Source organism: Microtus ochrogaster, chromosome 1 (assembly GCF_000317375.1).
Source record: "Microtus ochrogaster isolate Prairie Vole_2 chromosome 1, MicOch1.0, whole genome shotgun sequence".
NCBI classification, from domain to species: domain Eukaryota; kingdom Metazoa; phylum Chordata; class Mammalia; order Rodentia; family Cricetidae; genus Microtus; species Microtus ochrogaster.
Window position 1 is genome coordinate 58,269,587 of NC_022009.1, and position 22,253 is coordinate 58,291,839.

Consider the following 22,253-nt stretch of genomic DNA (forward strand, 5'->3'; position numbering starts at 1 on the left):
CTGTGAGTTCGAGACCAGCCTGGTCTACAGAGCTAGTTCCAGGACAGGCTCCAAAGCCACAGAGAAACCCTCTCTCAAAAAAAAAAAAAAAAAAATTAAAACTGGAAATGTACTGAAAAATATGTGACCATTAAACTAGAAACTACATTACAAAATTTACTTAATGAGTAATCAGATAATAGAGAGTGTTCCTGAAAATACCTTTTCAACTAATACTGTATTTGTGTCAACTATATAATTTGTAAAAAGATTTTAATGGAAGGATTTGTTAATTTGATTACAAGACTTAAAACATTTCCTAAATTATGTTAATCCACAGTCTTAAAAAGAGAAGAAATAAAATGTTACCTAATTCAAAAAAAAAGGAAAGAAAGAAAAAAAAAAAGAAAATTTACTTAAGTGTCTATTATACTTCTAACCAAAGAAGACAAAATTGACTCCATGGAATTGCCTAGAAACTGACCAGAACACTAAAGCAGACAAGTCAGTTAAAGATCTAAGAGGCCTGCAAGATACAAGCACTGCTAAAATAGGAGTCAGTGGTTAGAGAGAGAGAGGGAACGAGGGACAGACAGAAGGAGGAGGGAAGGGAGAGAGAGGACGATACAATTACTGCTGGTATTGTTCTGATACTTGCCCAGCCACTTAAGGAATTGCAGCTGGTCAAGCTGGCAATGCTCCTGCTGCTTCTCATGGTGGGAGTATGAGCATGTGATAGCCAACACAGTTAATCAATATATTTTGAAGAATGTTTGACAAAATGGAAAATAATCAGTAGTTACACTGACTTTTGTTTCCAACAGCATTTGTTGGATTCTCTGAGGAATGAAAAGGAGTTCACTTTTTTTTTTTTAGTATTTATTTATTTAATTATGTGTACAGCATTTCTTCCGTGTGTGCCCGCAAGCCAGAAGAGGGCACCAGATCTCATTACAGATGGCTGTGAGCCACCATGTGGTTGCTGGGAATTGAACTCAGGACCTCTGGAAGAGCAGTCAGTGCTCTTAACCTTTGAGCTATCTCTCCAGGCCAGGAGTTCACTTTTTATATACTCTTACATTCTCTACATATTCTATAGTATATATGTTTATTGGGGATGGGAACATGAGGAACTGAGATGAGTTGGGAGAGGGACAGAAAGGGAGAGCAATGAAAGAGATACTTTGATAGAGACAGCCATTATGGTCTTAGGGAGAAACCTGGTGCTAGGGAAGTTCCCAGGAAACCACAACTAACACTCTTAACAATAGTGGAGACGGTGCCTGAACTGGCCTATCCTTATAATCATGTTAGTGACTACACTGTCATCACAGAACCTTCATCCAATAACTGACAGAAGTAGATGCAGTGACCCACAGCCAAGCTTTGGGCTGAGTGCTTAGAGTTCACTGAAGTGAGGGAGGAGGGATCATATGAGCAAGGAGGGGTCAAGATCGTGATGGGGTAAATCACAGAGACAGCTGACCTGAGCTAGTGTAGGAGCTCACAGACTCTGGACTGACAGCTAAGGAGTTTGCATGTGACCCAACTAGGCCCTCTGAGTGTGGGTGATAGTTGTGTGGTTTGATCTGTTTTTGGGGCCCATGGCATTGGGACCAGGACTTATCCCGGGCACATGAACTGGCCTTTTGGAGTCCATTCCCTATGGTGGAATACCTTGCTCAGCCTTAACACAGGGGGAAAGGCCTGGTCCTGTCTCAACTTAGTATGCTTTGCTTTCCCTAAGGAGTGGATTGAGGGTGAAATGGGAGGGGGTGGGGGGGCAGCAGAAGGGGAGGGAGGAAGAACTGAAGTCTGTATATAAAAAAGAAAATCTCACTTTCACTATTAATGTCTACCATCTTGATTATAAAAACAGGTAAGTCATGTATCACATGATAACTCCTGGTGGTTCTTGACTATAACATTAACTTCAGATTCTCTTCCTCTTCAGTACTGGGATGGAACCCAGGAACTCAGTCAGGCCCTACTACTGAGTTAAGCCCCAAACCCTACACAAGAAATTCAGCAATGACTTTCCTAATAATGCTTTGTGTTTTAACTTCATCTTTTAAGTGATAACGCGCGTTTTCCCCTTACCTTTGAAAAGTCCTTTGATACCACCCATCTTTTTCACCATCTGTGCAAACTTGGTATACTGCGTCAGAAGCTCTTGGACATCTCTTGTTGATACACCTGACCCTCGGGCAACTCTCTGGATTCTGCCTGGTTGCTTACTAAAGACCTTGGCACCATCTGTACTGTCCAGTTCTGCAGATAAGAACCAAATAATTGCATTTACAAAAGATTATCATTTATTATCACAGTGGTCAATCTCTCTGCCTCTGAGTTACACCTCCAGTCCTAAAAATGGAAACATATTAGAAAACAGAAATGAAGCCAAATGAAGCACTGGGTCCTAACAGAGGGTTCCTGTATGCTAGGAAAGCACCCCACCAACTCTCAGATATGGGGGAAGGTATGTGTGCGCACATATGCATGTATGAGCATGTGTTAATGTATACATATGTACAAATGAGTACTCTCTCAACTTATCTGTTTGACAGAGGGTCTCTCAATGACCCGAAAACTTGCTGTTTTGGGTAGGCTGGCTGAGCAGCCAGCTCCTTAGGGTCCTGTCTTCACTGCTCAGAAGGTCAAAGGAACATGCAGCCATGCCTGGCTTCTGTACACAGATTCTGCGGGGTGAAATTCAGTCCTCTTGCCCCACAGCAAGTGCTCACCCTGAGCAGTCTCCCCAGTCAGCTTCTTTTTAGAGAGAAAACATCACTTCTTTGTGCATTATGAAAGATCTTACATACAGAACAATAAACACATAAACGGTCAAACCATAAAACAGATTTAACAAATGGTAATGTTTGTCATATTTGCTTCTAATTAAAAATTTTAATATAAAATATATTTAAAAATATTTATAGCATTAGAATAAAAAGAACAAAGCAAACATGTATTCTTCAACTACAATTTAAACAAAACATTCTGAGAACCAACAGGCATGGTGGCATACACCTTTAATCCCAGGATTCAGGAGGCAGAGGCAGGAGGATCTAAGTTTGAGGTCAGTTTGGTCTACACAGCAAGACCTAGCCCAACTAGGGCTACATAGTAAGACCTAGTTTCAAAAGGAAGAAAACAATCTGAGGACTTCTGAAACTCTCTACCACCATGTTTCACATGATTATTCTTTCTATATCCTCCACACATCACGAGAATATGGCTTATTTCAAAACCAGAACAGAAACACTCACCTCGATTCAACCTATTAAACAGTTGCTAACTCCTAATTTACAAATTTAGATCTCATAAGCAAGTAGAAGACTAATTAATGGAGAAATTCTTGTATTTTCTATAATGGAGAAATTAGAGCTGGTGATATTCTAATCCTTTTGTAGTGTACTCACAAGTCCCCTTTAGCTTTTTGATCATTCAAGATATAAGGTGCAGTTGTTCTGCCTTTATTTGTATGCAATGTAAGAAATGAGGTGGACTTCAGTCAAAATATCTATTTTGAGCTACATGGAAGGTAGCAGGCATACTCAGGAGGTTGAGGTGGGAGGATCACAAGGTCTGAGGCTAGCTTGGTACATATAGCAAACCCTGTCTTAAAAACCAAAAATAAATAAATAAGAGGAGGGGATTCTACAGTGTAACTGTCTCAAAACAAAACAAGCAAAAACAAAGTAAAATAAACAGAATCCAGACGGAACAGAAAGCACCTCTCAGTCTCCTTTTCTTTGTATCTCAGGCTGAGCTCAAACTGATTTCTTGGCCTCTTGAGTAACAGAATTTTAGGAAGATGATATGCCTAGCCTAACACTCATAACATCCCTAACATTCCTTAACAAGCAGTCTAGATGGCTCAGCAGATAAAGCTGTTTGCTGCCAAGCCCAATAACCTGAATTTAACCCCTGAAATCCATATGTGGTAGGAGAAACAACTTCTCCATGTTGTCCTCTGACCTCCACAAATAAACCAAGTGCTACTTCCAGGCAATAAGTAACTAAGTAAGATTTTTTTAAATGGGGGTGGGGGATGGGGCAGCTGGGCAGTGGTAGCACACAGCTTTAATCACAGCACTTGGGAGGCAGAGGTAGGCAGATCTGAGTTTGAGGCCTGTCTGGTCTACAGAGCAAGTTTCAGGACAATCAGGGAGGGCTACACAGAGAAAACTTATCTTAAAACACACAAACAAAAAACTCACCAAAAAACAAAATAAATAAAATTAAATTGGGGTATGGGTAGCTAAGTGGTTAAGAGTACTGGTCGATTTTCCAGAAAACCAGGGTTTATTTCCCAGCACCACACAGAGGATCTCAAATGCCTATAATTCCAGTTTCAAGGACTCCAACGCCCTCTCTGACCTCCCCGAGCACAGCACACACATTATGAACAAATATACATGTAGGCAAAACACCCATACATATAAAGTAATAATTTAAAAAATCAGTTTCCACTATTAAAACAGTAGGTGGTCTCAGTCTTAGCAACCCCAGTGACTGGCTAACAGCATAGGAAATACAGGCTGCAGAGTTTCTAAAATTGGTTCAAGTACAGAGAAGCCAAGCCTGGTGGCATGCTTTTAATCCTAGCACTAAAGAGCAGAAGGAGATCTCTCTCAATTTTAAACCCAGTTTGGCCTACATAACAAGTTTCAGGTCAGCTAAGGCTATACCGTGAGACTGTCTCATAAAAACAAGAAACTACAGAACAAATGTATGAAATAGCAGACACCCACACATGTAAACACTGATTTCTGCAGAGCTCAGCAACAACGAGCAGTGAGGCTAAGACTGTCTTCACCAACACAGTTGGGTCAATCGTCTCCCTACACAAGCACACCTTCTCAGAGCTCCTGATGCAGGGATGAGAGAAAAACGGGAGGACTTCTAGAAGACAACATTACAGAGAAAGAACGCTTTCTCTTGATACTTGGTTACATCAGACGTCTACAGTTTTCAAGATGTTTCAGTTAATCTGATCTGTTCCTTTTCTAGACTGTTTTTATTTAGTTTCTCTGAAACCAAGTGTTGCTTTCCATCTATCGTTGATCTTGTGCTTGCGACACAGCCCAGGCTAGTTCAAGCTCATTCAAGATACTCCTGCCTCAGTGCTAGGATTATAGATGTGTGTCTATATACCCAGTGTCTTGGCATTTCCCATTTTGATTAAGCTTGAGACTCAGTATTACCAATTTCTACACACATGAAAAGGATTTTTATTGAGACTTTATTATTTTTTTTGTTTTGTTTTGTTTTTCAAGACAGGGTTTCTCTGTGGCTTTGGAACCTGTCCTGGAACTAGCTTTGTAGACCAGGCTGGTCTCGAACTCACAGAGATCCGCCTGCCTCTGCCTCCCGAGTGCTGGGATTAAAGGCGTGCGCCACCATCGCCCGGCTATTATTTTGTTTTTTTGAGGTAGGGTTTCCATGTACTTCAAGCTGGCTTGAACCTTAACTATGACCTTGAATTCCTATTCTTGCGGTCTCCCTCCTCCCAAATACAGGGATCATAAATGTGCAAGACCTTACCTAGAGACTGGGATTTTTTTTTTTTTCGAGACAGGGTTTCTCTGTGGCTTTGGAGCCTGTCCTGGCACTAGCTCTGTAGACCAGGCTGGTCTCGAACTCACAGAGATCCACCTGCCTCTGCCTCCCGAGTGCTGGGATTAAAGGCGTGCGCCACCATCGCCCGGCAGAGACTGGGATTTTATTGAAACTAAAAATAAACTTGTGGTAATTGAATAATTAAGTAAAGAAGTATGTGTCACTTTGTTATAACTCTAATTAAAGAATTTTTTGTTACATGTCAAACCAAAATGTTTGCCTGGCATTACTGTATGTACTCCCTTGCCAGGCATAAAAAGAAGGCTTTCAGAGGTGGAGAGATATCATGTACCCTACAGACTGACTGAGGATAGCATCCCAAGAAACATGTTTAGGTCTGACCCCAGCCTCTCTACCTCCAGTGACCTTGACAGTTTTTTACTCAGCACGATTACAACTCAGTTTCTTTTCCTGGAAAAGATAGATGATAGTCAACTATCCCCACTAATGGTTTACATTTGAAAGGTACACATTAAGAATTAAAGAGAATTAAAAAAAACCACTGAATTTATTTATAAATGGCTTTTTTAAAAGATTTACTTATTTACGTACTTTATGTATAGAGGTGTTTTGTCTGAACATACAGCTGCACACCAGAAGAATAAACCAGGTCCCAGGGCTGAGGAGATGGCTCAGTGGTTAAGAGCACTGACTGCTCTTCCCGAGGACCCGGGTTCATTTCCCAGCACCCACATGACAGCTCACAACTGTCTGAAGATCCAGTTCCAGGGGATCTGACACTTCACACCAATGCACATAAAATAAAAGTTAAATAAACCATAAAAAATTTAATAAAATAAAATAAACCAGGTCCCATAAGACTGCAGTTATAGATGGCTGTGAGCCACCATGTGGGTACTGAAAATTGAATGCAGGACGTCTGGAAGAATAGTCAGTGCTGCTGAGCCATCCCTCCAGCCCCTGATTATTTTGAGACAGGAACTCACCAGTGTATTGCTCACCAGCCTAGAACTTGCTATGTAGACCAGGCTGGCCTCAAACTCAAGAGTTTCACCTGCCTTTGCCTTTCAAGTGTCTGGGTTAAAGGAGTGCACCACCATACCCAGCCAACATTTAACGTTTTTAAGTCCAGGATTCTCTCGAAATTGACTGTAACTTTCCCCCGTTTACTTCTATCAACGTGATGAAAACATACACTTCTTTCTCTGGAACTCACGTAGAGCAGTGTTGTATTTTGAGTTTCTTTCAATGACCAACCAGTCCAGTCATCACAACCCTTTAAGACAGTGCTCACAAGTTACTTCAGATCTACCTAAAAATAAGCTTTTGATCTAAGTTTCTTCCATCTTGCCAACAAGAAAATATGAAACTCTAAACTTGCTGATACTCAGAATACTGCCCCCATCCTGTCATATATTCTCTTACCTTGCTGATCTTAGAATACTGGCCACCCCCCGTCATCTACTCTTATATCTTACCTTGCTGATACTCAGAATGCTGCCCCCCTCTCCCCCCTCACCCCCCCATCATCTACTCTCTTACCTTGCTGATCTTAGAATACTGTCCTCAGTCACCCACTCTCTTACCTTGGTCATTCATGCTATCCATTATTGTCATCAGTTTCTTCAGTCTTGCCATTGACTCCTGCTCATTTCCTTTGCTCATAAAATCTGTTCCAAAACCTGGAATCATCCCCTAAAACAGATTTAAACACAGTCATCAATGACTTAATACTGCTCAAAATGTCACTAAATTTGAAATTAATTCTTAAAAGATACATTTTACCCAAATGATTTATGCAAGTATAACTGTTCTTAGAAATTGTAATAAAAAGATAAAGTATATCATATAAACTCATGAGTATGTCATAATAAAACCCACTATTTTAACAACAGATACACACTAATAAGGCTCTTCTGTTATAGCCATGCCTGCTATACTGCAGTACATTAAACATGCTTTCTTTGTACAAATAAAATGAAGACAAAAACATATAAAGAAATTTTAGAAACATTTAAAGATAACTAACCAAGATCTGACTGAATGGGCCCATTTTCATGATATTCTGAAACTGTTCATACATGTCTCGCAATGTAAACTGACCTGAAATGCAATATAAATAATTCAGAGACAGTAGAAAATGTACATTTCCATTCAATAAAACTAGTATTTTCCTTAATCATCTTGAAGCGTATTATCCAATCAATAAGCATTCACTGCACAGCTACTGTGTGGAAGACAGGATGAATATGCTGCAAGGAGCAATAAGCACATGGACAGGCATGCTAGGTAGACGTATACAAATAAACAAGGCAAACTACACCTGCTAAAATTGCTACAACTAAAAGGCTTGGACACAGCAAACACTAATGAGAATACAGAACATGTAAAATTCCTATGCATTATCAGCAAAAAATATAAAATAGTGAAAATGATTTGTAAGATTTAAAATGGACAGACTGAGGACAAAATAGTACTCAAATAATGCCAGGAGTGATGACACATGCCTTTAATCCCAGCAGAGGCAGCTGGATCCTGTAAGTTTGACAACAGCCTGGTCTACATAGAGTTTTAGAACAACCAAGGCTACATAGAGTCCCTGTATGAAAAAAAAAACTAGGGTTTCATTAATGACTATAAAAATATTTTGTTGATGGGCATGGTAGCTCACAGTTGTGATCTCTGCACTCAGAAGGCCTAGGAGAGAACATTCCAGTTTATAGCTAGCCAGGATTAGAAAGGAAGATTCTATCTCAAAACCAAAACCAAATTCTGTGGACTGGTGAGATGGCTCAGTGGATGAGGTACTTGCCATGCAAACTCATGACCTGAGCTCAATCCCTGGAAACCATAAAAGGTGGAGGCAGAGAACTGATCAGTTGTTCTCTGATCTTCATATACATGCCACAGCATGCCACTCACACATCTCTCTCTCCTCTCTCTCTCTCCTCTCTCTCTCTCTCTCTCTCTCTCTCTCTCTCTCTCTCTCTCTCTCTCACACACACACACACACACACACACACACACAAATAACAACAACAACAATAATAATAAACTAAGGAAGAAATCATGCTGTGTGAAATAAACTGGCTCAGTGACTAAGAGTGCTTGCTGTTCTGCTGTAAGGATCAGCATTTAGAGTCTAGCATTCACTTTGGCCATCCATAAAACAGTAGAACCATCTAGATGGCTCAGTGGGTAAAGATGCTTGCCACCAAACCTAACAAGCTGAGTTTGATCCCCAGAATCCATATAAAGGAGGGAGAGAAGGGACTACTCTGACCTCCCCACATGTGCGTGACTTGACATGTGTAAGTATATACACATTCATTCATACACACACAAAATTTATTTTGTAAAATGAAATAAGTGACTACTGAACAAACAGAAAACTCATGCAACAGAATCAAGTGAAAGCTTTGAAGTTAGAAAAACCAGGTAACACTGTCAAATATTAACAACTGGAGAACATGAAAGCTATCATTAGGAAATTAGGTAGAGCTGGTGACCTCAGAATGGGCAAAACATTAGGAACAAAACAAAAATGCCTCAGAGACCTAAAGAGTCAGAAATCAGAGAACAGACAAACTGCAGTATACAGAAGCAGAACTAGGGCACTGCTTCACAATGGAAGAAGGGCCTGGCATGGTGCACACCTCTAATCCCAGAACTTATGAGGCAGGTGTATCTGAGCCCAGCTTAGCCTGTGTAACAAGTTCTAGGACAGCCAGGGCTACATTGTCAGACCCCATCTCAAAAGAAAACAGAAAACAAAGCAAAAAACCAAAACAACACACAAAATGAAAGAAGGGAAAGAAATCAGACGAGGGATAATTTCAGCCACTGAACCCGCAGTTACTGAAGACCTGTGTGTCAGACACTGAGCAAGGTACTATGAACATGAAGATGAAGAACACAGCTATGAACCTTACCTTCACCTTCAAGAAGGGAAGATAAGTATCAAATGATTGTAATGGATGACAACAATTATAAAGTACAGACTGACCCAGAGTATAAGATCCCGTGTCAAAATATAAGAATACTAAGTGTATACTGAATTCTCAACTGTTTTTGTTTCAAGAATGAAAATCAAACTTTCTATTTTAACTTTCAGCTAATTTGATCACAAGATAAAACTAATTCAGTAGCTGCCTGTTCAGATGCCCAAAAATTAAAATGATTTGGGTATAAATCATTAAAAATAAGTATGTGACCTTTTTTTGGAGAAAGAGTTTCACTATGTAGTTCTGAATAACCTGGAAGTCACTTTGTAGACCAGGCTATCCTGGAACTCAAAGACATTAAAGGTAAAAGCCACTATGCCAAGCTTAAAAATGTATTTGAAAAATTGATTCTAACAATAGACATTATCATTTCCAATGAGTTAACAGCAAATTTATCAAAAAGATGCGCTGGGAAAATGTTTCAGTGGGTAAAGGTGCTTTCTTGCAAGCCCAGTGACCCAAGTTCAATCCCTGGAACCAAGTAAAGGTGGAAAAGAACAGCTTCACCCATATTACCCTCTAACTTCTTCTTCTTCTTCTTTTTGTTTTTTTTTTTTTTTTTTTTTTTTGGTTTTTCGAGACAGGGTTTCTCTGTAGCTTTGGAGGCTGTCCTGGAATTCCCTTTGTAGACCAGGCTGGTCTCGAATTCACAGAGATCCGCCTGCCTCTGCCTCCCGAGTGCTGGGATTAAAGGCGTGCGCCACCATCGACCGGCTACCCTCTAACTTCTTTATGAGTGCTGTGGGACATGTGCTACGCCCAAGGGAAAGTACAATAGTGCACATCTGTAACCAAAGCAGAAGCAGGAAGATCAGAAGTCCAAAGCCAGCTTGACCTGTACAGTAAGATCTCTCTCAGGAAACCAGCGGGCTGGGAGGCAGACAGCAGTAACGCACTTGCCTAGCATGCACAAAGGCCTGGGTTAAAATCTCAGCACCACAAAAAAGGAAAAACAAGCAACAACAACAACAAAAAAAAATGAAAGAGAAAATATTTGAGATCAAATGCGTTTTTTGCTACAAATGTACCATGCTTCAGCTTCTCTATAAGTGCCTCATTGTCATCCAGCTTCAACTCGTTGACTTTGTCTATCAGGCCTTCAATGTCACCCATACCTGTAAGACACCAAATAGAAAAATGAACAGTTAATAATATGCTCACCTTTACATTATACAAAATATACTGACACAAGTAATAGTTTTGCAAGGTTATTTAAACACTCTTACTGTATTTTATATGAAAAACAATTGGCGCTAAGGAGGAAGCAAAGGCATATTTGAGGGAACCTCCTAATTCCATGATCTATAACTATACCACTTTAAGACAGAAGTTTTACTATCATTACAACTTCTATTACTATAACTACATATTTCTGCAGTATGTGCTCAAATTCTTCCCCAAAAGTCTGCATTCAATGACTCATTTTATCATCCTAACCACAAAAAATAAGAGGCTAGAGGGCTGGGGATGCAGCTCAGAAGCACAAAAGGCTCGGCTTTTGACCCCCAGCACTTTAACAAAGAATAAAAAGTAAGACAGAGGTTAGGATGGTAAGTCACAGAAGGAAATGGCCATCTGAAGCTAGTTAGTAAGCATGGGATTAAAACCCTAATTGGCTCTATGATCCATACTATCTCAGAGATGGCTCTCTAATCCCACACTGTACTTACCAAGAAGTTTGCTGATAAAAGGCTGTGTTTTGAAAGGTTCAAAGTCATCTATATGTTCCCCTGTACCAATGAAAATAATTGGACTTTTTGTGGCAGCAACTCTACACAGAAAAAAAAAATAATAACCTCAAAAAAGAAAATAATTATCCAGAAGATTTTTCAAAGATAATAGACAAAAGGTAAAAAATTTAAATTTCCTTTATTAGTTAGAACTATACGAGACAGGCTCCAAAATTCTATTCCTACTTAATTCTCTTTTACAAATCACATCAATTCATTACTAAAATCTTCTTAAAAACCAGAATAAGAAACTCATAAGTAGCACATATACACACGACTGTCAAGGCACAGAACAAATGATTTACAGGGCAGTGGGTTTAGCAACCACAACAGTGTGACTTCGACTGATACTCACGCACTGAGAGCACCACCTCCTTTTGCGTGACCATCAAGTTTTGTCACTATTACTGAAGCTACATCTACTTTATCTTTAAAAGCCTTTGCCTGGGCTTCACAAGCCTGTCCAATAGACGCATCCATCACATAAACAATGTTATCCGGTTGCTAGAAAGAACAAATAAAAAGAGACTTGCTTTTACTGGTGTTAAGAAAAGGTTACATGAGTGTGTACAGAATGTTTACTATAAATATTATTTAATAAATACTGACTGAGGGATCACCATGAATTAAGTAACATATAGGGCTGGATAAAGAGATAAGTAAGAAGACCTTTGAACCCAAGATATATAGAAAAAATATGGTAGCATTTTGGAAATTATTCTGAGCTGAGACCTGAATAAAGAAGAAAAGTTGCCTGGAGGTGCTGGCACAGGCCTTTAAATTGGGAGGCAGAGGCAGGCAATCTCTGAGTTCAAGGTCAGGCTGGTCTACAGAGCCAGTTCTAGAATAGCCAGGGCTAGCTGGAGTCTGTTTCAAAAACGAGAGGGGGGTGGGGAGGAAGGAAAGGAGAAAGAAAAGAGAGAAAGAGAAATGAGGAGAACAAGAGGAAGAAAAGGGAAGAGGAAGAATAGGAGGTGGTTATACAAACATCTTTATGAACGACACTGAAGGTAAATGAACAGTAAAAGTAAATCAGAACAAGAACAAAGCAGAAGGGTGTATTCCGAAAACAGGAACACACTGAGGCTATGTCCCTTAGATCTGCTCCCATTTGTCAAAATAAGAATAGCACTAAAAAGACAAATTGGAACCAATCACTAACCAAGAATTATTGCCAACATTCCAATAGCCAAATATGAGTTTCTAAGGTATGCAACAGGTGTTGAACTACTTCTTACCCCTACATTATCTCCATAATTTTTTGTTTTAGTATGAAGGTTTGAGTAAGACTAGCCCCCAAAGCCTCATATGTTTGGGAAGGAGTAGGCGTAGCCTTGCTGAAGTGCCAGGCCCAGACCTTCCACTGCCTGCAGATCTGGATGGAGAATTTTCAGCTACTTCTCTAGTACCATATCTGCCTGTGTGCCACAATGTTCCCCACCATGGTAATAATGGACTCTGAAATTGTAAGCCAGTCACAATTATGCTTTCTTTTATAAGAGTTGCCTTGGTCATGCTGTCTCTCTCATAGCAAAAAGAACCAGTGACTAATGCACAGGGTCTAGGCCTAAAGCTAGATAATGTTATCAGGCTGGCTTTGAACTCTAAGAGATCCATCTGTGTTCCCCAAGTACTAGGATAAAAAACAGGTGTCAGTACATCCAGCTCCATCTTTTAAGAGTATTAAAGAAGACATTAAATGACAATATTAAGGTTCATTTTGATAAATTTTCAAAATTATTGTTTCTACTGAATTTAGGTAATGAGAAAAATCAACAAATATTTAAACTTAATTTTTCATTATTATTTTTTCTATACTGAAGAACAAAAATGATGGCATTAAGTCCTTAACACAGTTATAGGTCCCCAAAACAGAAATAATTACTTAATTTATTTCTTATAGGCAAGAAGTAGCTTATATTCACTAAAAACTCTATCAGATTTCATAGTTAAATTGACTGAAGTCCTTTAAATGGTGTTCCGTGGAAAGCTACTTACTATAGCATTAGAAACTTGAAGCATTTCTTCAAACAAAGAATCTTCTTGTTTGTGCCGACCACTTGTATCAACAATAATAATTTCAAAATTTTCATTTTTGAATTTCTCCACTCCTTCAGAAGCAATGATGACAGGATCCATTTCTGTATAGCTGTTAAACATGAAACAAGTGACTTCAACAACACTAAAATGGGAAAACATCTAAATACTATTTACTTGAAAATTGTCAGTTTATTCTAATCTATTCTGAAAAAGTGAAAATACTGTATTTTCAATTTAGAAGAATTCCTAGTAAGTAAAATCACAGAAGCCATTTTTTTGGCACAAGGCAACACTAAACTTTCCTACAAACGTCTGCATAATTCTAATGCATGTTTTTTTCTGAATTGCTTCCTTAATGCTTCAATATCCTCTTTAGTAAGAGAAGTCATGCTACAAAGCATATTATGCCTGTCTTTCCATTTAAGAACATTTTGGTATCATTTTATGAAGTTATTAAATTGTATAGCACCCCATCAGATGATGACATCATCATTTACTATGTACATTGAGGTTGGTATGTTCATATTAAAAAGACAGGAAACAAAATAAATACTTCTAAAAACAGAAAGAGGGAGGAGGGAGGGAGGGAAGGAGGAAAGCAGGAAGGGCAGGGCAAGAAAGAACGAATGAACAAGGGCTAGAGAGATAGCACGGCACTTAAGAGCTCTGGCTGCTCTTCCAGAAAACCTGGATTCAGTTCCCAGTACCAAAAAGCAGGGTTCACAACCATGTTTTCCTCCAGTCCCTCTTCTAGACTGCAAGGGTACAGGGCAGGCACACATGTGGTACACAGGCATATATGCAAGCAAAACACCCACACACAGAATAAAAAAATTAAAGTAAAAATGACAGCTATTAGCATTACTAAACATTATGTAATCAATCAATCAATCATTTATTTATTTATTTATTTTTAGTTTTTTTAAGACAGGGTTTCTCTGTAGTTTTGGAGCCTGTCCTGAAACTAGCTCTTGTAGACCAGGCTGTTCTTGAACTCTCAGAGATCCGCCTGCCTTTGCCTCACGAGTGCTGGGATTAAAGGCATGTGGACCACTGCTAGGCGCCTTTTTTGGTTTTTAAAGACAGGGTTTTTCTATGTAACAGCCCTGGTTGTCCTGAAACTTGCTTTGTACACCAGGCTAGCTCTGAACTCACAGAGATCTGCCTATCTCTGCCTCCCAAGTGCTGGGATTAAAAGTACGCGCTGCCACTATGCCTGGCTATCACCTCAGATTAAAGCTATACAACTTATAATTTGTAAAGGTATAAGGAAACATGATCAAAGATCTTTATAGAAAGGGACATTGAGCCAGGCAGTGTTGACATATGCTTTTAATCCCAGCACTTGGGAGGCAAAGGCAGGTGGATCTCTGAGTTTGAGGCCAGCCTGGTCTGAGTTTCAGGACAGCAAAGGCTTGAAAAACCAAACAAAAAAGTAACAATAAGTACATATATACAGATAGTAGGTTACATTAAAAAACTGCAGTAATTATCATCCTAAAATTAAATTACTCTAACAAATGGTTATTATTATTTTTATTATAAGCATACCACTGTACTCAAGTTTTGCTGTATGTATTTACTTACTTCTATATCACAGGACAACCTGAAGAAACAGATGCTTTCTGCTATCAAGGCCCTGGAGATGGAACGCATGTACCAGTCTTGCTGACAGGCACATTACCTGCTGAGCCACCTCCTCAGTCCTCTCTGTAGTCGTTTGAATAAGGATTGGGTTTTTGGGGGGAGGGGGTTGTTATTTTAATTTTTGCTCTTCTTCTTCTTCTTCTTCTTCTTCTTCTTCTTCTTCTTCTTCTTCTTCTTCTTCTTCTTCTTCTTCTTCTTCTTTTGATGGAACTAGATATTAAATTCAGGGCCTTGTATATCGTAGGCAAGTACTCATCCCATAAGCTACATGCACAGTTCCCATCTGATGAGTTTTGATAAATTTATGCAATCAATACAACCACTGCTGTAGGAATCAAAGCACCAAGAAGTGTGCTGACTAATTTTACATCAACTTGACACAAGCTAGACTTATCTAAAAGAACCTCAACTGAGAAAATGACTCCCTATGGCGGTCCTGGGTTCTGTGAGATAGCAGGATGAACAGTAAGCAGCACCCTTCACAGCCTCAGCATCAGCTCCTGCTTCCAGGTTCCTGTCCTGTTTGAGTTTCTGTCCTGACTGCCTTCAATAATCGACTACAATTTGGAAGTGTAAGTCAAATAAACCCTTTCCTCCGCAGATGCTTTAGTTCATGGTGTTTCCTCATAGAAACAGTAACCCTAACTAAGCAGACTCATTATAATTTAAAATAATCTATCTTCCTATAAATATCTGTATGGAAATGATAATAAAAAGCATTAAAATTACTAATTAGGTATGTTAATACATACTTCAAACTTTTAGTTCTTTAATAATATACTTATTTGCAGGTGTGTGTATACACACACACCCATAGATGTGCCACAGTACACATGTGTGTACACACACACCCATAGATGTGCCACAGTACACATGTGTGTACACACACCCATAGATGTGCCAAAGTACACATGTGTGTACACACACACCCATAGATGTGCCACAGTACACATGTGTGTACACACACACCCATAGATGTGCCACAGTACACATGTGTGTACACACACCCATAGATGTGCCAAAGTACACATGTGTGTACACACACACCCATAGATGTGCCACAGTACATATGAGCTCATCTAGGAATACCTTCCAAAGGTGGTGTTCTCCTTCCACCATGCTTCTGGGAGTCAAACTCAGGGTGTCAGGCCCCTACTATATGCTGTTAAATGATAAAGAATTTCAAGAATATATTCCCTAGCATATATTAATGAGGATGCTTCAGGTGTCTTAAATAAAAAAGAAAGGAAGCCATGTATGGTGGCACACACCTTGTGAGCTGAGACAGTCAGAGGCCAACCAGGTCAGACTGGACTACATCTGAGACTGAGTTGCAAAAAGTCAAAAAAATGAAAGTTAAAAAAAGTAACCTACCTTCCATAGAATGGAATTCTTGCTTTGGTGGCATTCTGTTTTAGCTGGTCAAACGCTCCTAAGAGATAAAGAGTTAATGAAGCCTCAAATATGACAATAAAAATTACAAAAAAAAAAAGAGGAAGAAAAAAATTGAATTTCAAAACACTACCTGCTCTGAATGTATCTGCACATATCAAACAAGTCTTCCAACCTTTTCTCTGGTAATAATACGCTAACTGGGAAAGGAAGATTAAAAATAAAGCATCAAAAAACATATCATTGTATATAAAACTTCTTTTGTTTAATTTTAATTTATCCAAGGAGTAAAGTAAAATTGCTAATAATTCTCTTGAATGTAGTATTAAATATTTTGAGGCGCAGCAAAAGTTCTGAAGAGTTTAAATTCTACGTCTCACTCAATGAATGTAAGATGGTAAAGCAGCAACAATCACTGTTGGACAGCCATCACCCCTGCCCTTAAACTGTAACATGGCTAAAGCTTGTTGGGGAGAGAAAATAATCTAGCAACCAAGTTGGGGAACCCAGACATAGGAGAGGGTCAATGAATGGAAAATTAACATAAAGATATGTAAGATAAAAGGCTGTATCAACACAGTGGGACACTCAAAGGGGAATTTTGTATCTAAGAAGAAAGTAAATTCCTTCGCTTTCTTCAATTAAAAAAAATTACTGTGTGCACACGAGCTCTCCTCCCCCACCCTCTCTCTGTCATCGCGTGGCTGTGGAAGGCCTGGAAGGAACTAGAGAACAGGCTGCCCTCAGCACATAAGACCTGCACCTGCCTCTTCCTCTATTACACCTGGACATACTGACACTCTTTCTGTTTTGTTTTTGTTTTTTTGTTTTGTTTTGTTTTTCAAGAGAGGGTTTCTCTGTTTAACAGCCCTGTCCATCCTGGAATTTGCTCTATAGACAGATTGGCCTCCAACTCACGGAGACCCGCCTGCCTCCGCCTCCAGAGTGCTGGGATTAAAAGAATGTGCCATCACCCAGTCACACTTACATTCTTTAAGGACAGGAATTTTCTTTTCTTTTTCAAAAGAAAGCAAAATTAACATTCTGTTTCACAGTTTGAGAGGGTCTCCAGAGCTAAGGCTGATCTCAAACTCATTGTGTAGCTGAGGGTGACCTTGAGTTCCAGACCCTCCACCTCCACCTGGGTTAGAAGTCTAACATTCTGAAGATATCACAGAAGACTATCAGGACTCCACTTTATGTCCTCCAAAAATATTACAAAAGCAGAGAAGATAGACAGAGTAACAAAATAAAACAACAATATGTAGCTTAGCCTTAAAACAAAACTTCATGCAACTGTATCTTCCATTTGTCATTTCTCAGTGTATTTACCTTCGAGCATGTTGTCGTTTTACCACTCCCTTGCAATCCAACAAACATGATAACATTCTGCTTTCCTTTAGTCGGTGTCCAGGCTTTAACTCCAGGGTCTACAAGCTATATACCAAAAACAAAAATGTCGGACCAACATGACCGGCAAAATCCCATAACATTAAATTATAAACATTAAGCTAAGGATGTTTTTATTTTATTGAAACCACCATAATACCAACATTCTTAGGCAATTCTACGAGTCCCCAGCATGCAGACTGAAATTTAAGAGTTTTTACAAAATACTGCGGTGCTGAAGTCATACTCAGGCCTTTCATATCAGAGCAACTAGAGATAAGAAGCTCATCTGCATCATATATCTGTAACACAACACAAATGCCAAACAAATGCACCTGTACACCCCATTTAAATTCAAATTTGGGGGCCAGTGGAATGGCTCAACAGGTAAAGATGATTATCAAACTTGACAACTGACTTTAATCCCCAGGATGGAGGGAAACAGCCAACTCCCTTAAGTTGTTGAACATGATACAATAGTTGCGAGACAGACAGACAGACAGACACACACACACAAATAAGTGTAGTTTTAAAAATTTCTCATAATATAAAAAATTTTTATTATTTAGCCTCTATACATTTTTATTATCCAAACATTATCATTTCATCATGCAATCTATATGAGATTTTGTATTTTCTTTTCTCATAGACCAGATCTTCAAATTCAGTCAGTATATACATTTTGTAAATGTTTCTTTAAGGACTTATTATTCATTGATTATGTATACAGTGCTCTGCTTGCATGCATGCCTGCACACCAGAAGAGGGTACCAGATCTTATGATAGATGGTTGTGAGATACCATGTGGTGGCTGAGAATTGAACTCAGGACCTCTGGAAGAACAGCCAGTGCTCTTAACCACTCAGCCATCTCTCTCCAGCCCCCTTGTCTTTCCTTTTTTTTCTTAAAAAAAAAAAAAAGGTGCTTGGAGGTGGTGGCTTACACTTTTAATCCCAGCACTCAGGAGGGCAGAGAGAGGAGAATTTGTGAATTCGAGGCCAGTCTTGTCTACAGGCTGAGTTCCAGGACAGCCAGGGCAACATAGAGAACCCTGTCTCCAACACCTCCCCCCAAAAGAAAATGTTTAATTAAATGAAAAGCTAATTCTGGTAGTAGGGATGGAACCTAGGGCTTCATATAGCAAGGCGGGCACTCTGCCATTGATGTTTATCACCATCTCCCTCTTAGTATGTATTTTCTGCTCAAATAACTTTATGATTCATTCTAGACACATTACAAGTGCTCAATAACCATGTGTCTAGGGGCTTCCATACTGGTAATCATCTTCAATTTGATAAACGTATATAAGAAGCAAAATAATAAATGGCACAAGAAGATACCTTCTAATTCAAATATTAAAAGTTTCCAATGCCAAAAGATCTAAAGAAAGCAAGGGAGAAAAACAGAATTTTACGACAATGGGTTAGTAAGAAAGAGTCACACAGGAACAGTTCCCAAACAAATACAAGGCTTATCTTCTGTTTCATTTCTGAGAGTCTCATGTTACCTAGCTTGGTCTTGAACTCACTAGGTAGCTGAGGCTAGCCAAGAATTTCTGGTCCCTGAATTATTATGTCATTATTATTAGTACTATTGTTACAGACATGTGCTACTATGCTAAGTATAAGGCATTCTAAACATTTGTTCAAAAACAGTTCAAATTTAAGTACATTGGGAGCCTGAAATACTTATTTGCACATGATAACTCTATAATCACTGTTAATATTCTCGGTCAGATGTTTACAAAATAAACCATCATCATTATTACCATTATTATTTGTCTTAGACAAGCTCTCATTCTGTAACCTAGACTGATTTGAAACCCAGGGTGCCCTAGAACTCCTGCTACAGTGCCTCAGTGCTAGGATTATAGGGTGAACTGCCAACCCTGGTGTAAATAAACCTTTAGTGGAAGACAGCTATGGCCATTCATTTACTACCTTTGCATTCCAAAAGCAGAGTTGAAGAGCTGCCATAGAGACTACGTGGTTCAGGATATCTAAACCCTTGAGGAAGTCTGCCACGCTCATCTAGACGACACCATCAAGGTATCATACATGAGTTTCAGGGAAGACTGGTAAAAAGAAGGGAAAACAAATCAAAACACTTTCTTATCCCTTTTCCAAACATGTTAACAACTTTGGAAAATTTCTAAAATGGGCAAAATCTGTCTTAAAACAAATGCACTTCCCTTTCTCCTATATCTTTTCAGTATAGAAGGCTGCCCTGCATTCACCTCTATTCTATATACCTCATGGCAGAATAACTCAGCTGTCTATTATTACTGGACAGTTTAAAAATCTATCTTTCCCTCCTCCTACACTCTGAAATGAGTCTCCAACCTTCTAGTATGAAAATTCCTTTAACACCTCATTTGAAAGGGTAGCTGCAATGTGTACTCTGAAGCCATATAAACCCCAGGTCTGTTGTACTAGAACTGACACTACTTACTTAGCATAGATATTACCAATCCTAGTGCATGATTCTGAAACACCATGAATTTTCTCACTTTAAACACTAGTTTATTGAGTTATGTAACTCTCACATTATTATTCAGTAATGAAGTGAATCAAACATTAAAAATATTGACTTTTCTGCTGGGTTGTGATAGCACATGCCTTTAATCCCAGTACTTGGGAGGAAGAGGCAGGCAGATCTCTGTGAGTTCAAGGCCAGCCTGGTCTACAGAGGGAGTTCCATGACAGACAGGGCTGTCTGACAAGAAACCCTGTCTCAAAAAGAGGGGGCGGGGGGGTGCGGGGGAGGTGCTGAGATATGGCTCAGTGGCTAAGAGCACTGGCTGTTCTTCCAGAGGTCCTGAGTTCAGTTCCCAGCAACCACATGGTGGGTCACAGCCATCTATATGAGATCTGGTATCCTCTTCTGACCTGCAGGTATACACGCAGGCAGAACACTATATACATAATAAATAAATGAAATAAATAAAAAATAAAGAATAAAAAAAATCAGTGCTAATTTTATCAGGAAAAAAATCCATCAGGATTCTTTCAAATTCATGTTAGAGTTATAGCTTCTATTTTTTTTTTTTTTGTATGGTGTTAGAGATTCAAACTAGGGTCCCCTAGTTCATATATTTTCACAGATAATTTCATCTTGAATTTTATCACCAGCTGCAATATTGTCAGTTATTTTCCTTAAAGTGACAAGCTCATTTCACTTTGGGAAATAATTCTGCCAAACTAAATCCAGGTCAGAATAACCAGATTATATACCTATTTCTCATTCACACAAAATGGTGCTCTATGCAAGCAGAACTTTAGTTTGCAACTGAGCTGAGCTTTAAGAGGATTTGAGAGTACAGCACCGAACTTTACACACACTTCCCACTTCATCCACAGCACCTTAAATAGATATACACATAATCAATAGTCACAATTTAACACGATTAATATCTACTGCTTTGGGAAGGATTTCCTTAAGTGAAAGCTGGCATTTTAAGTGCTTACTGGTGAAGTGTACAGTCAATAATAATCCAGTCTGGCTGGTATTACTGTCTTTTTGTTTACTGTTTGTGACAGTCTCAATATGTGGCCTGACTGGACTCAAATTCATAGAGATTCACCTGCCTCTGCCTTCCTGTTTTATTTAAAAATTATTCAGTAAAAATAGACATCTGAGCGATCTGCCATGATGTCTAAAGAATGGAAGAAAATGTAGAGAAGGGTCCCTCTGCTCAACAGATCTAGGGAGGAAGTAATGGGATTAAGGGCATGTGCCACCATGATTAGCTGGTGTTACTGTCTTGATTCACAACAGCAAGCTGTCATGTTGCAGAATATCCAATCATACCATGAACCCCAAGATTGTGTTATTTACTGGAAAACCTGTTTCTAACTGTGGCATAGCTCAGCTCTAGCACACACCTTTTCTGTTTGAATATTGTAAACAGGATTAAATAAAGTCAACCATAGGTCAAGAGGCGGAACAAGCAATCAGCAGACAAGTGAACACAGAATTGTTAAGAAGAAAACCATAGCGAATAGGAGGGGTGTCAGGAGGACTAAGAGCAAGAGACGCACAGAAAGTAGAAGGGAGGAACATGCAGCTTGAGATGCTGCAGGAAAAAAGGGTGGTTTCTGGAAAGTCGGCCGAAGAACGTAAGCTGGGCACTTTCTCTGCCTCTCTGAGCTAGCAGGCTTACACTCCAGCATCTAGCTCCCAAGTCTTTACTGGTTAAATCAAACAACAGTCAGGTTGTACAAAAAGGCAAAGAGCCGAAGCTAGAGGCATAGCTCGATGACACAGCGTGTGTTTAACATGTGCAAGTTTCTAAATTCAATCCCCAGCAGGTCACACTGGAGTAAATAATGCTTTAGTATTACTATCAAACAGTTTTAACTTTGCTTACATATATATTGCTCTAAGCCATAAGCTTCTCCAAGATAAAAACCAGTGTGATCTCTGCTGTCCACCTGGCATACTACCTAGAATAAAAAAACTACAACAAATGCTTCCCAATTTAGTT

The 22,253-nt window shown here is 39.2% G+C and overlaps 1 protein-coding gene across 1 annotated transcript in view; it reads right to left on the bottom strand.

Annotated features, from left to right (window-relative positions):
• Positions 1-22,253, bottom strand: part of Srp54 (signal recognition particle 54) — a 40,422-nt gene that overhangs the window by 3,723 nt on the left and 14,446 nt on the right. The window contains exons 4-13 of the mRNA XM_026781839.1: positions 17,711-17,815; positions 16,512-16,578; positions 16,361-16,418; positions 13,298-13,448; positions 11,655-11,803; positions 11,240-11,340; positions 10,598-10,684; positions 7,595-7,668; positions 7,152-7,260; positions 2,080-2,250 (exon numbers count right to left, since the gene is read on the bottom strand). Of these exons, the coding sequence (XP_026637640.1) occupies positions 2,080-2,250; positions 7,152-7,260; positions 7,595-7,668; positions 10,598-10,684; positions 11,240-11,340; positions 11,655-11,803; positions 13,298-13,448; positions 16,361-16,418; positions 16,512-16,578; positions 17,711-17,815 (1,072 nt within the window). The remainder of the gene's footprint in view (positions 1-2,079; positions 2,251-7,151; positions 7,261-7,594; positions 7,669-10,597; positions 10,685-11,239; positions 11,341-11,654; positions 11,804-13,297; positions 13,449-16,360; positions 16,419-16,511; positions 16,579-17,710; positions 17,816-22,253) is intronic.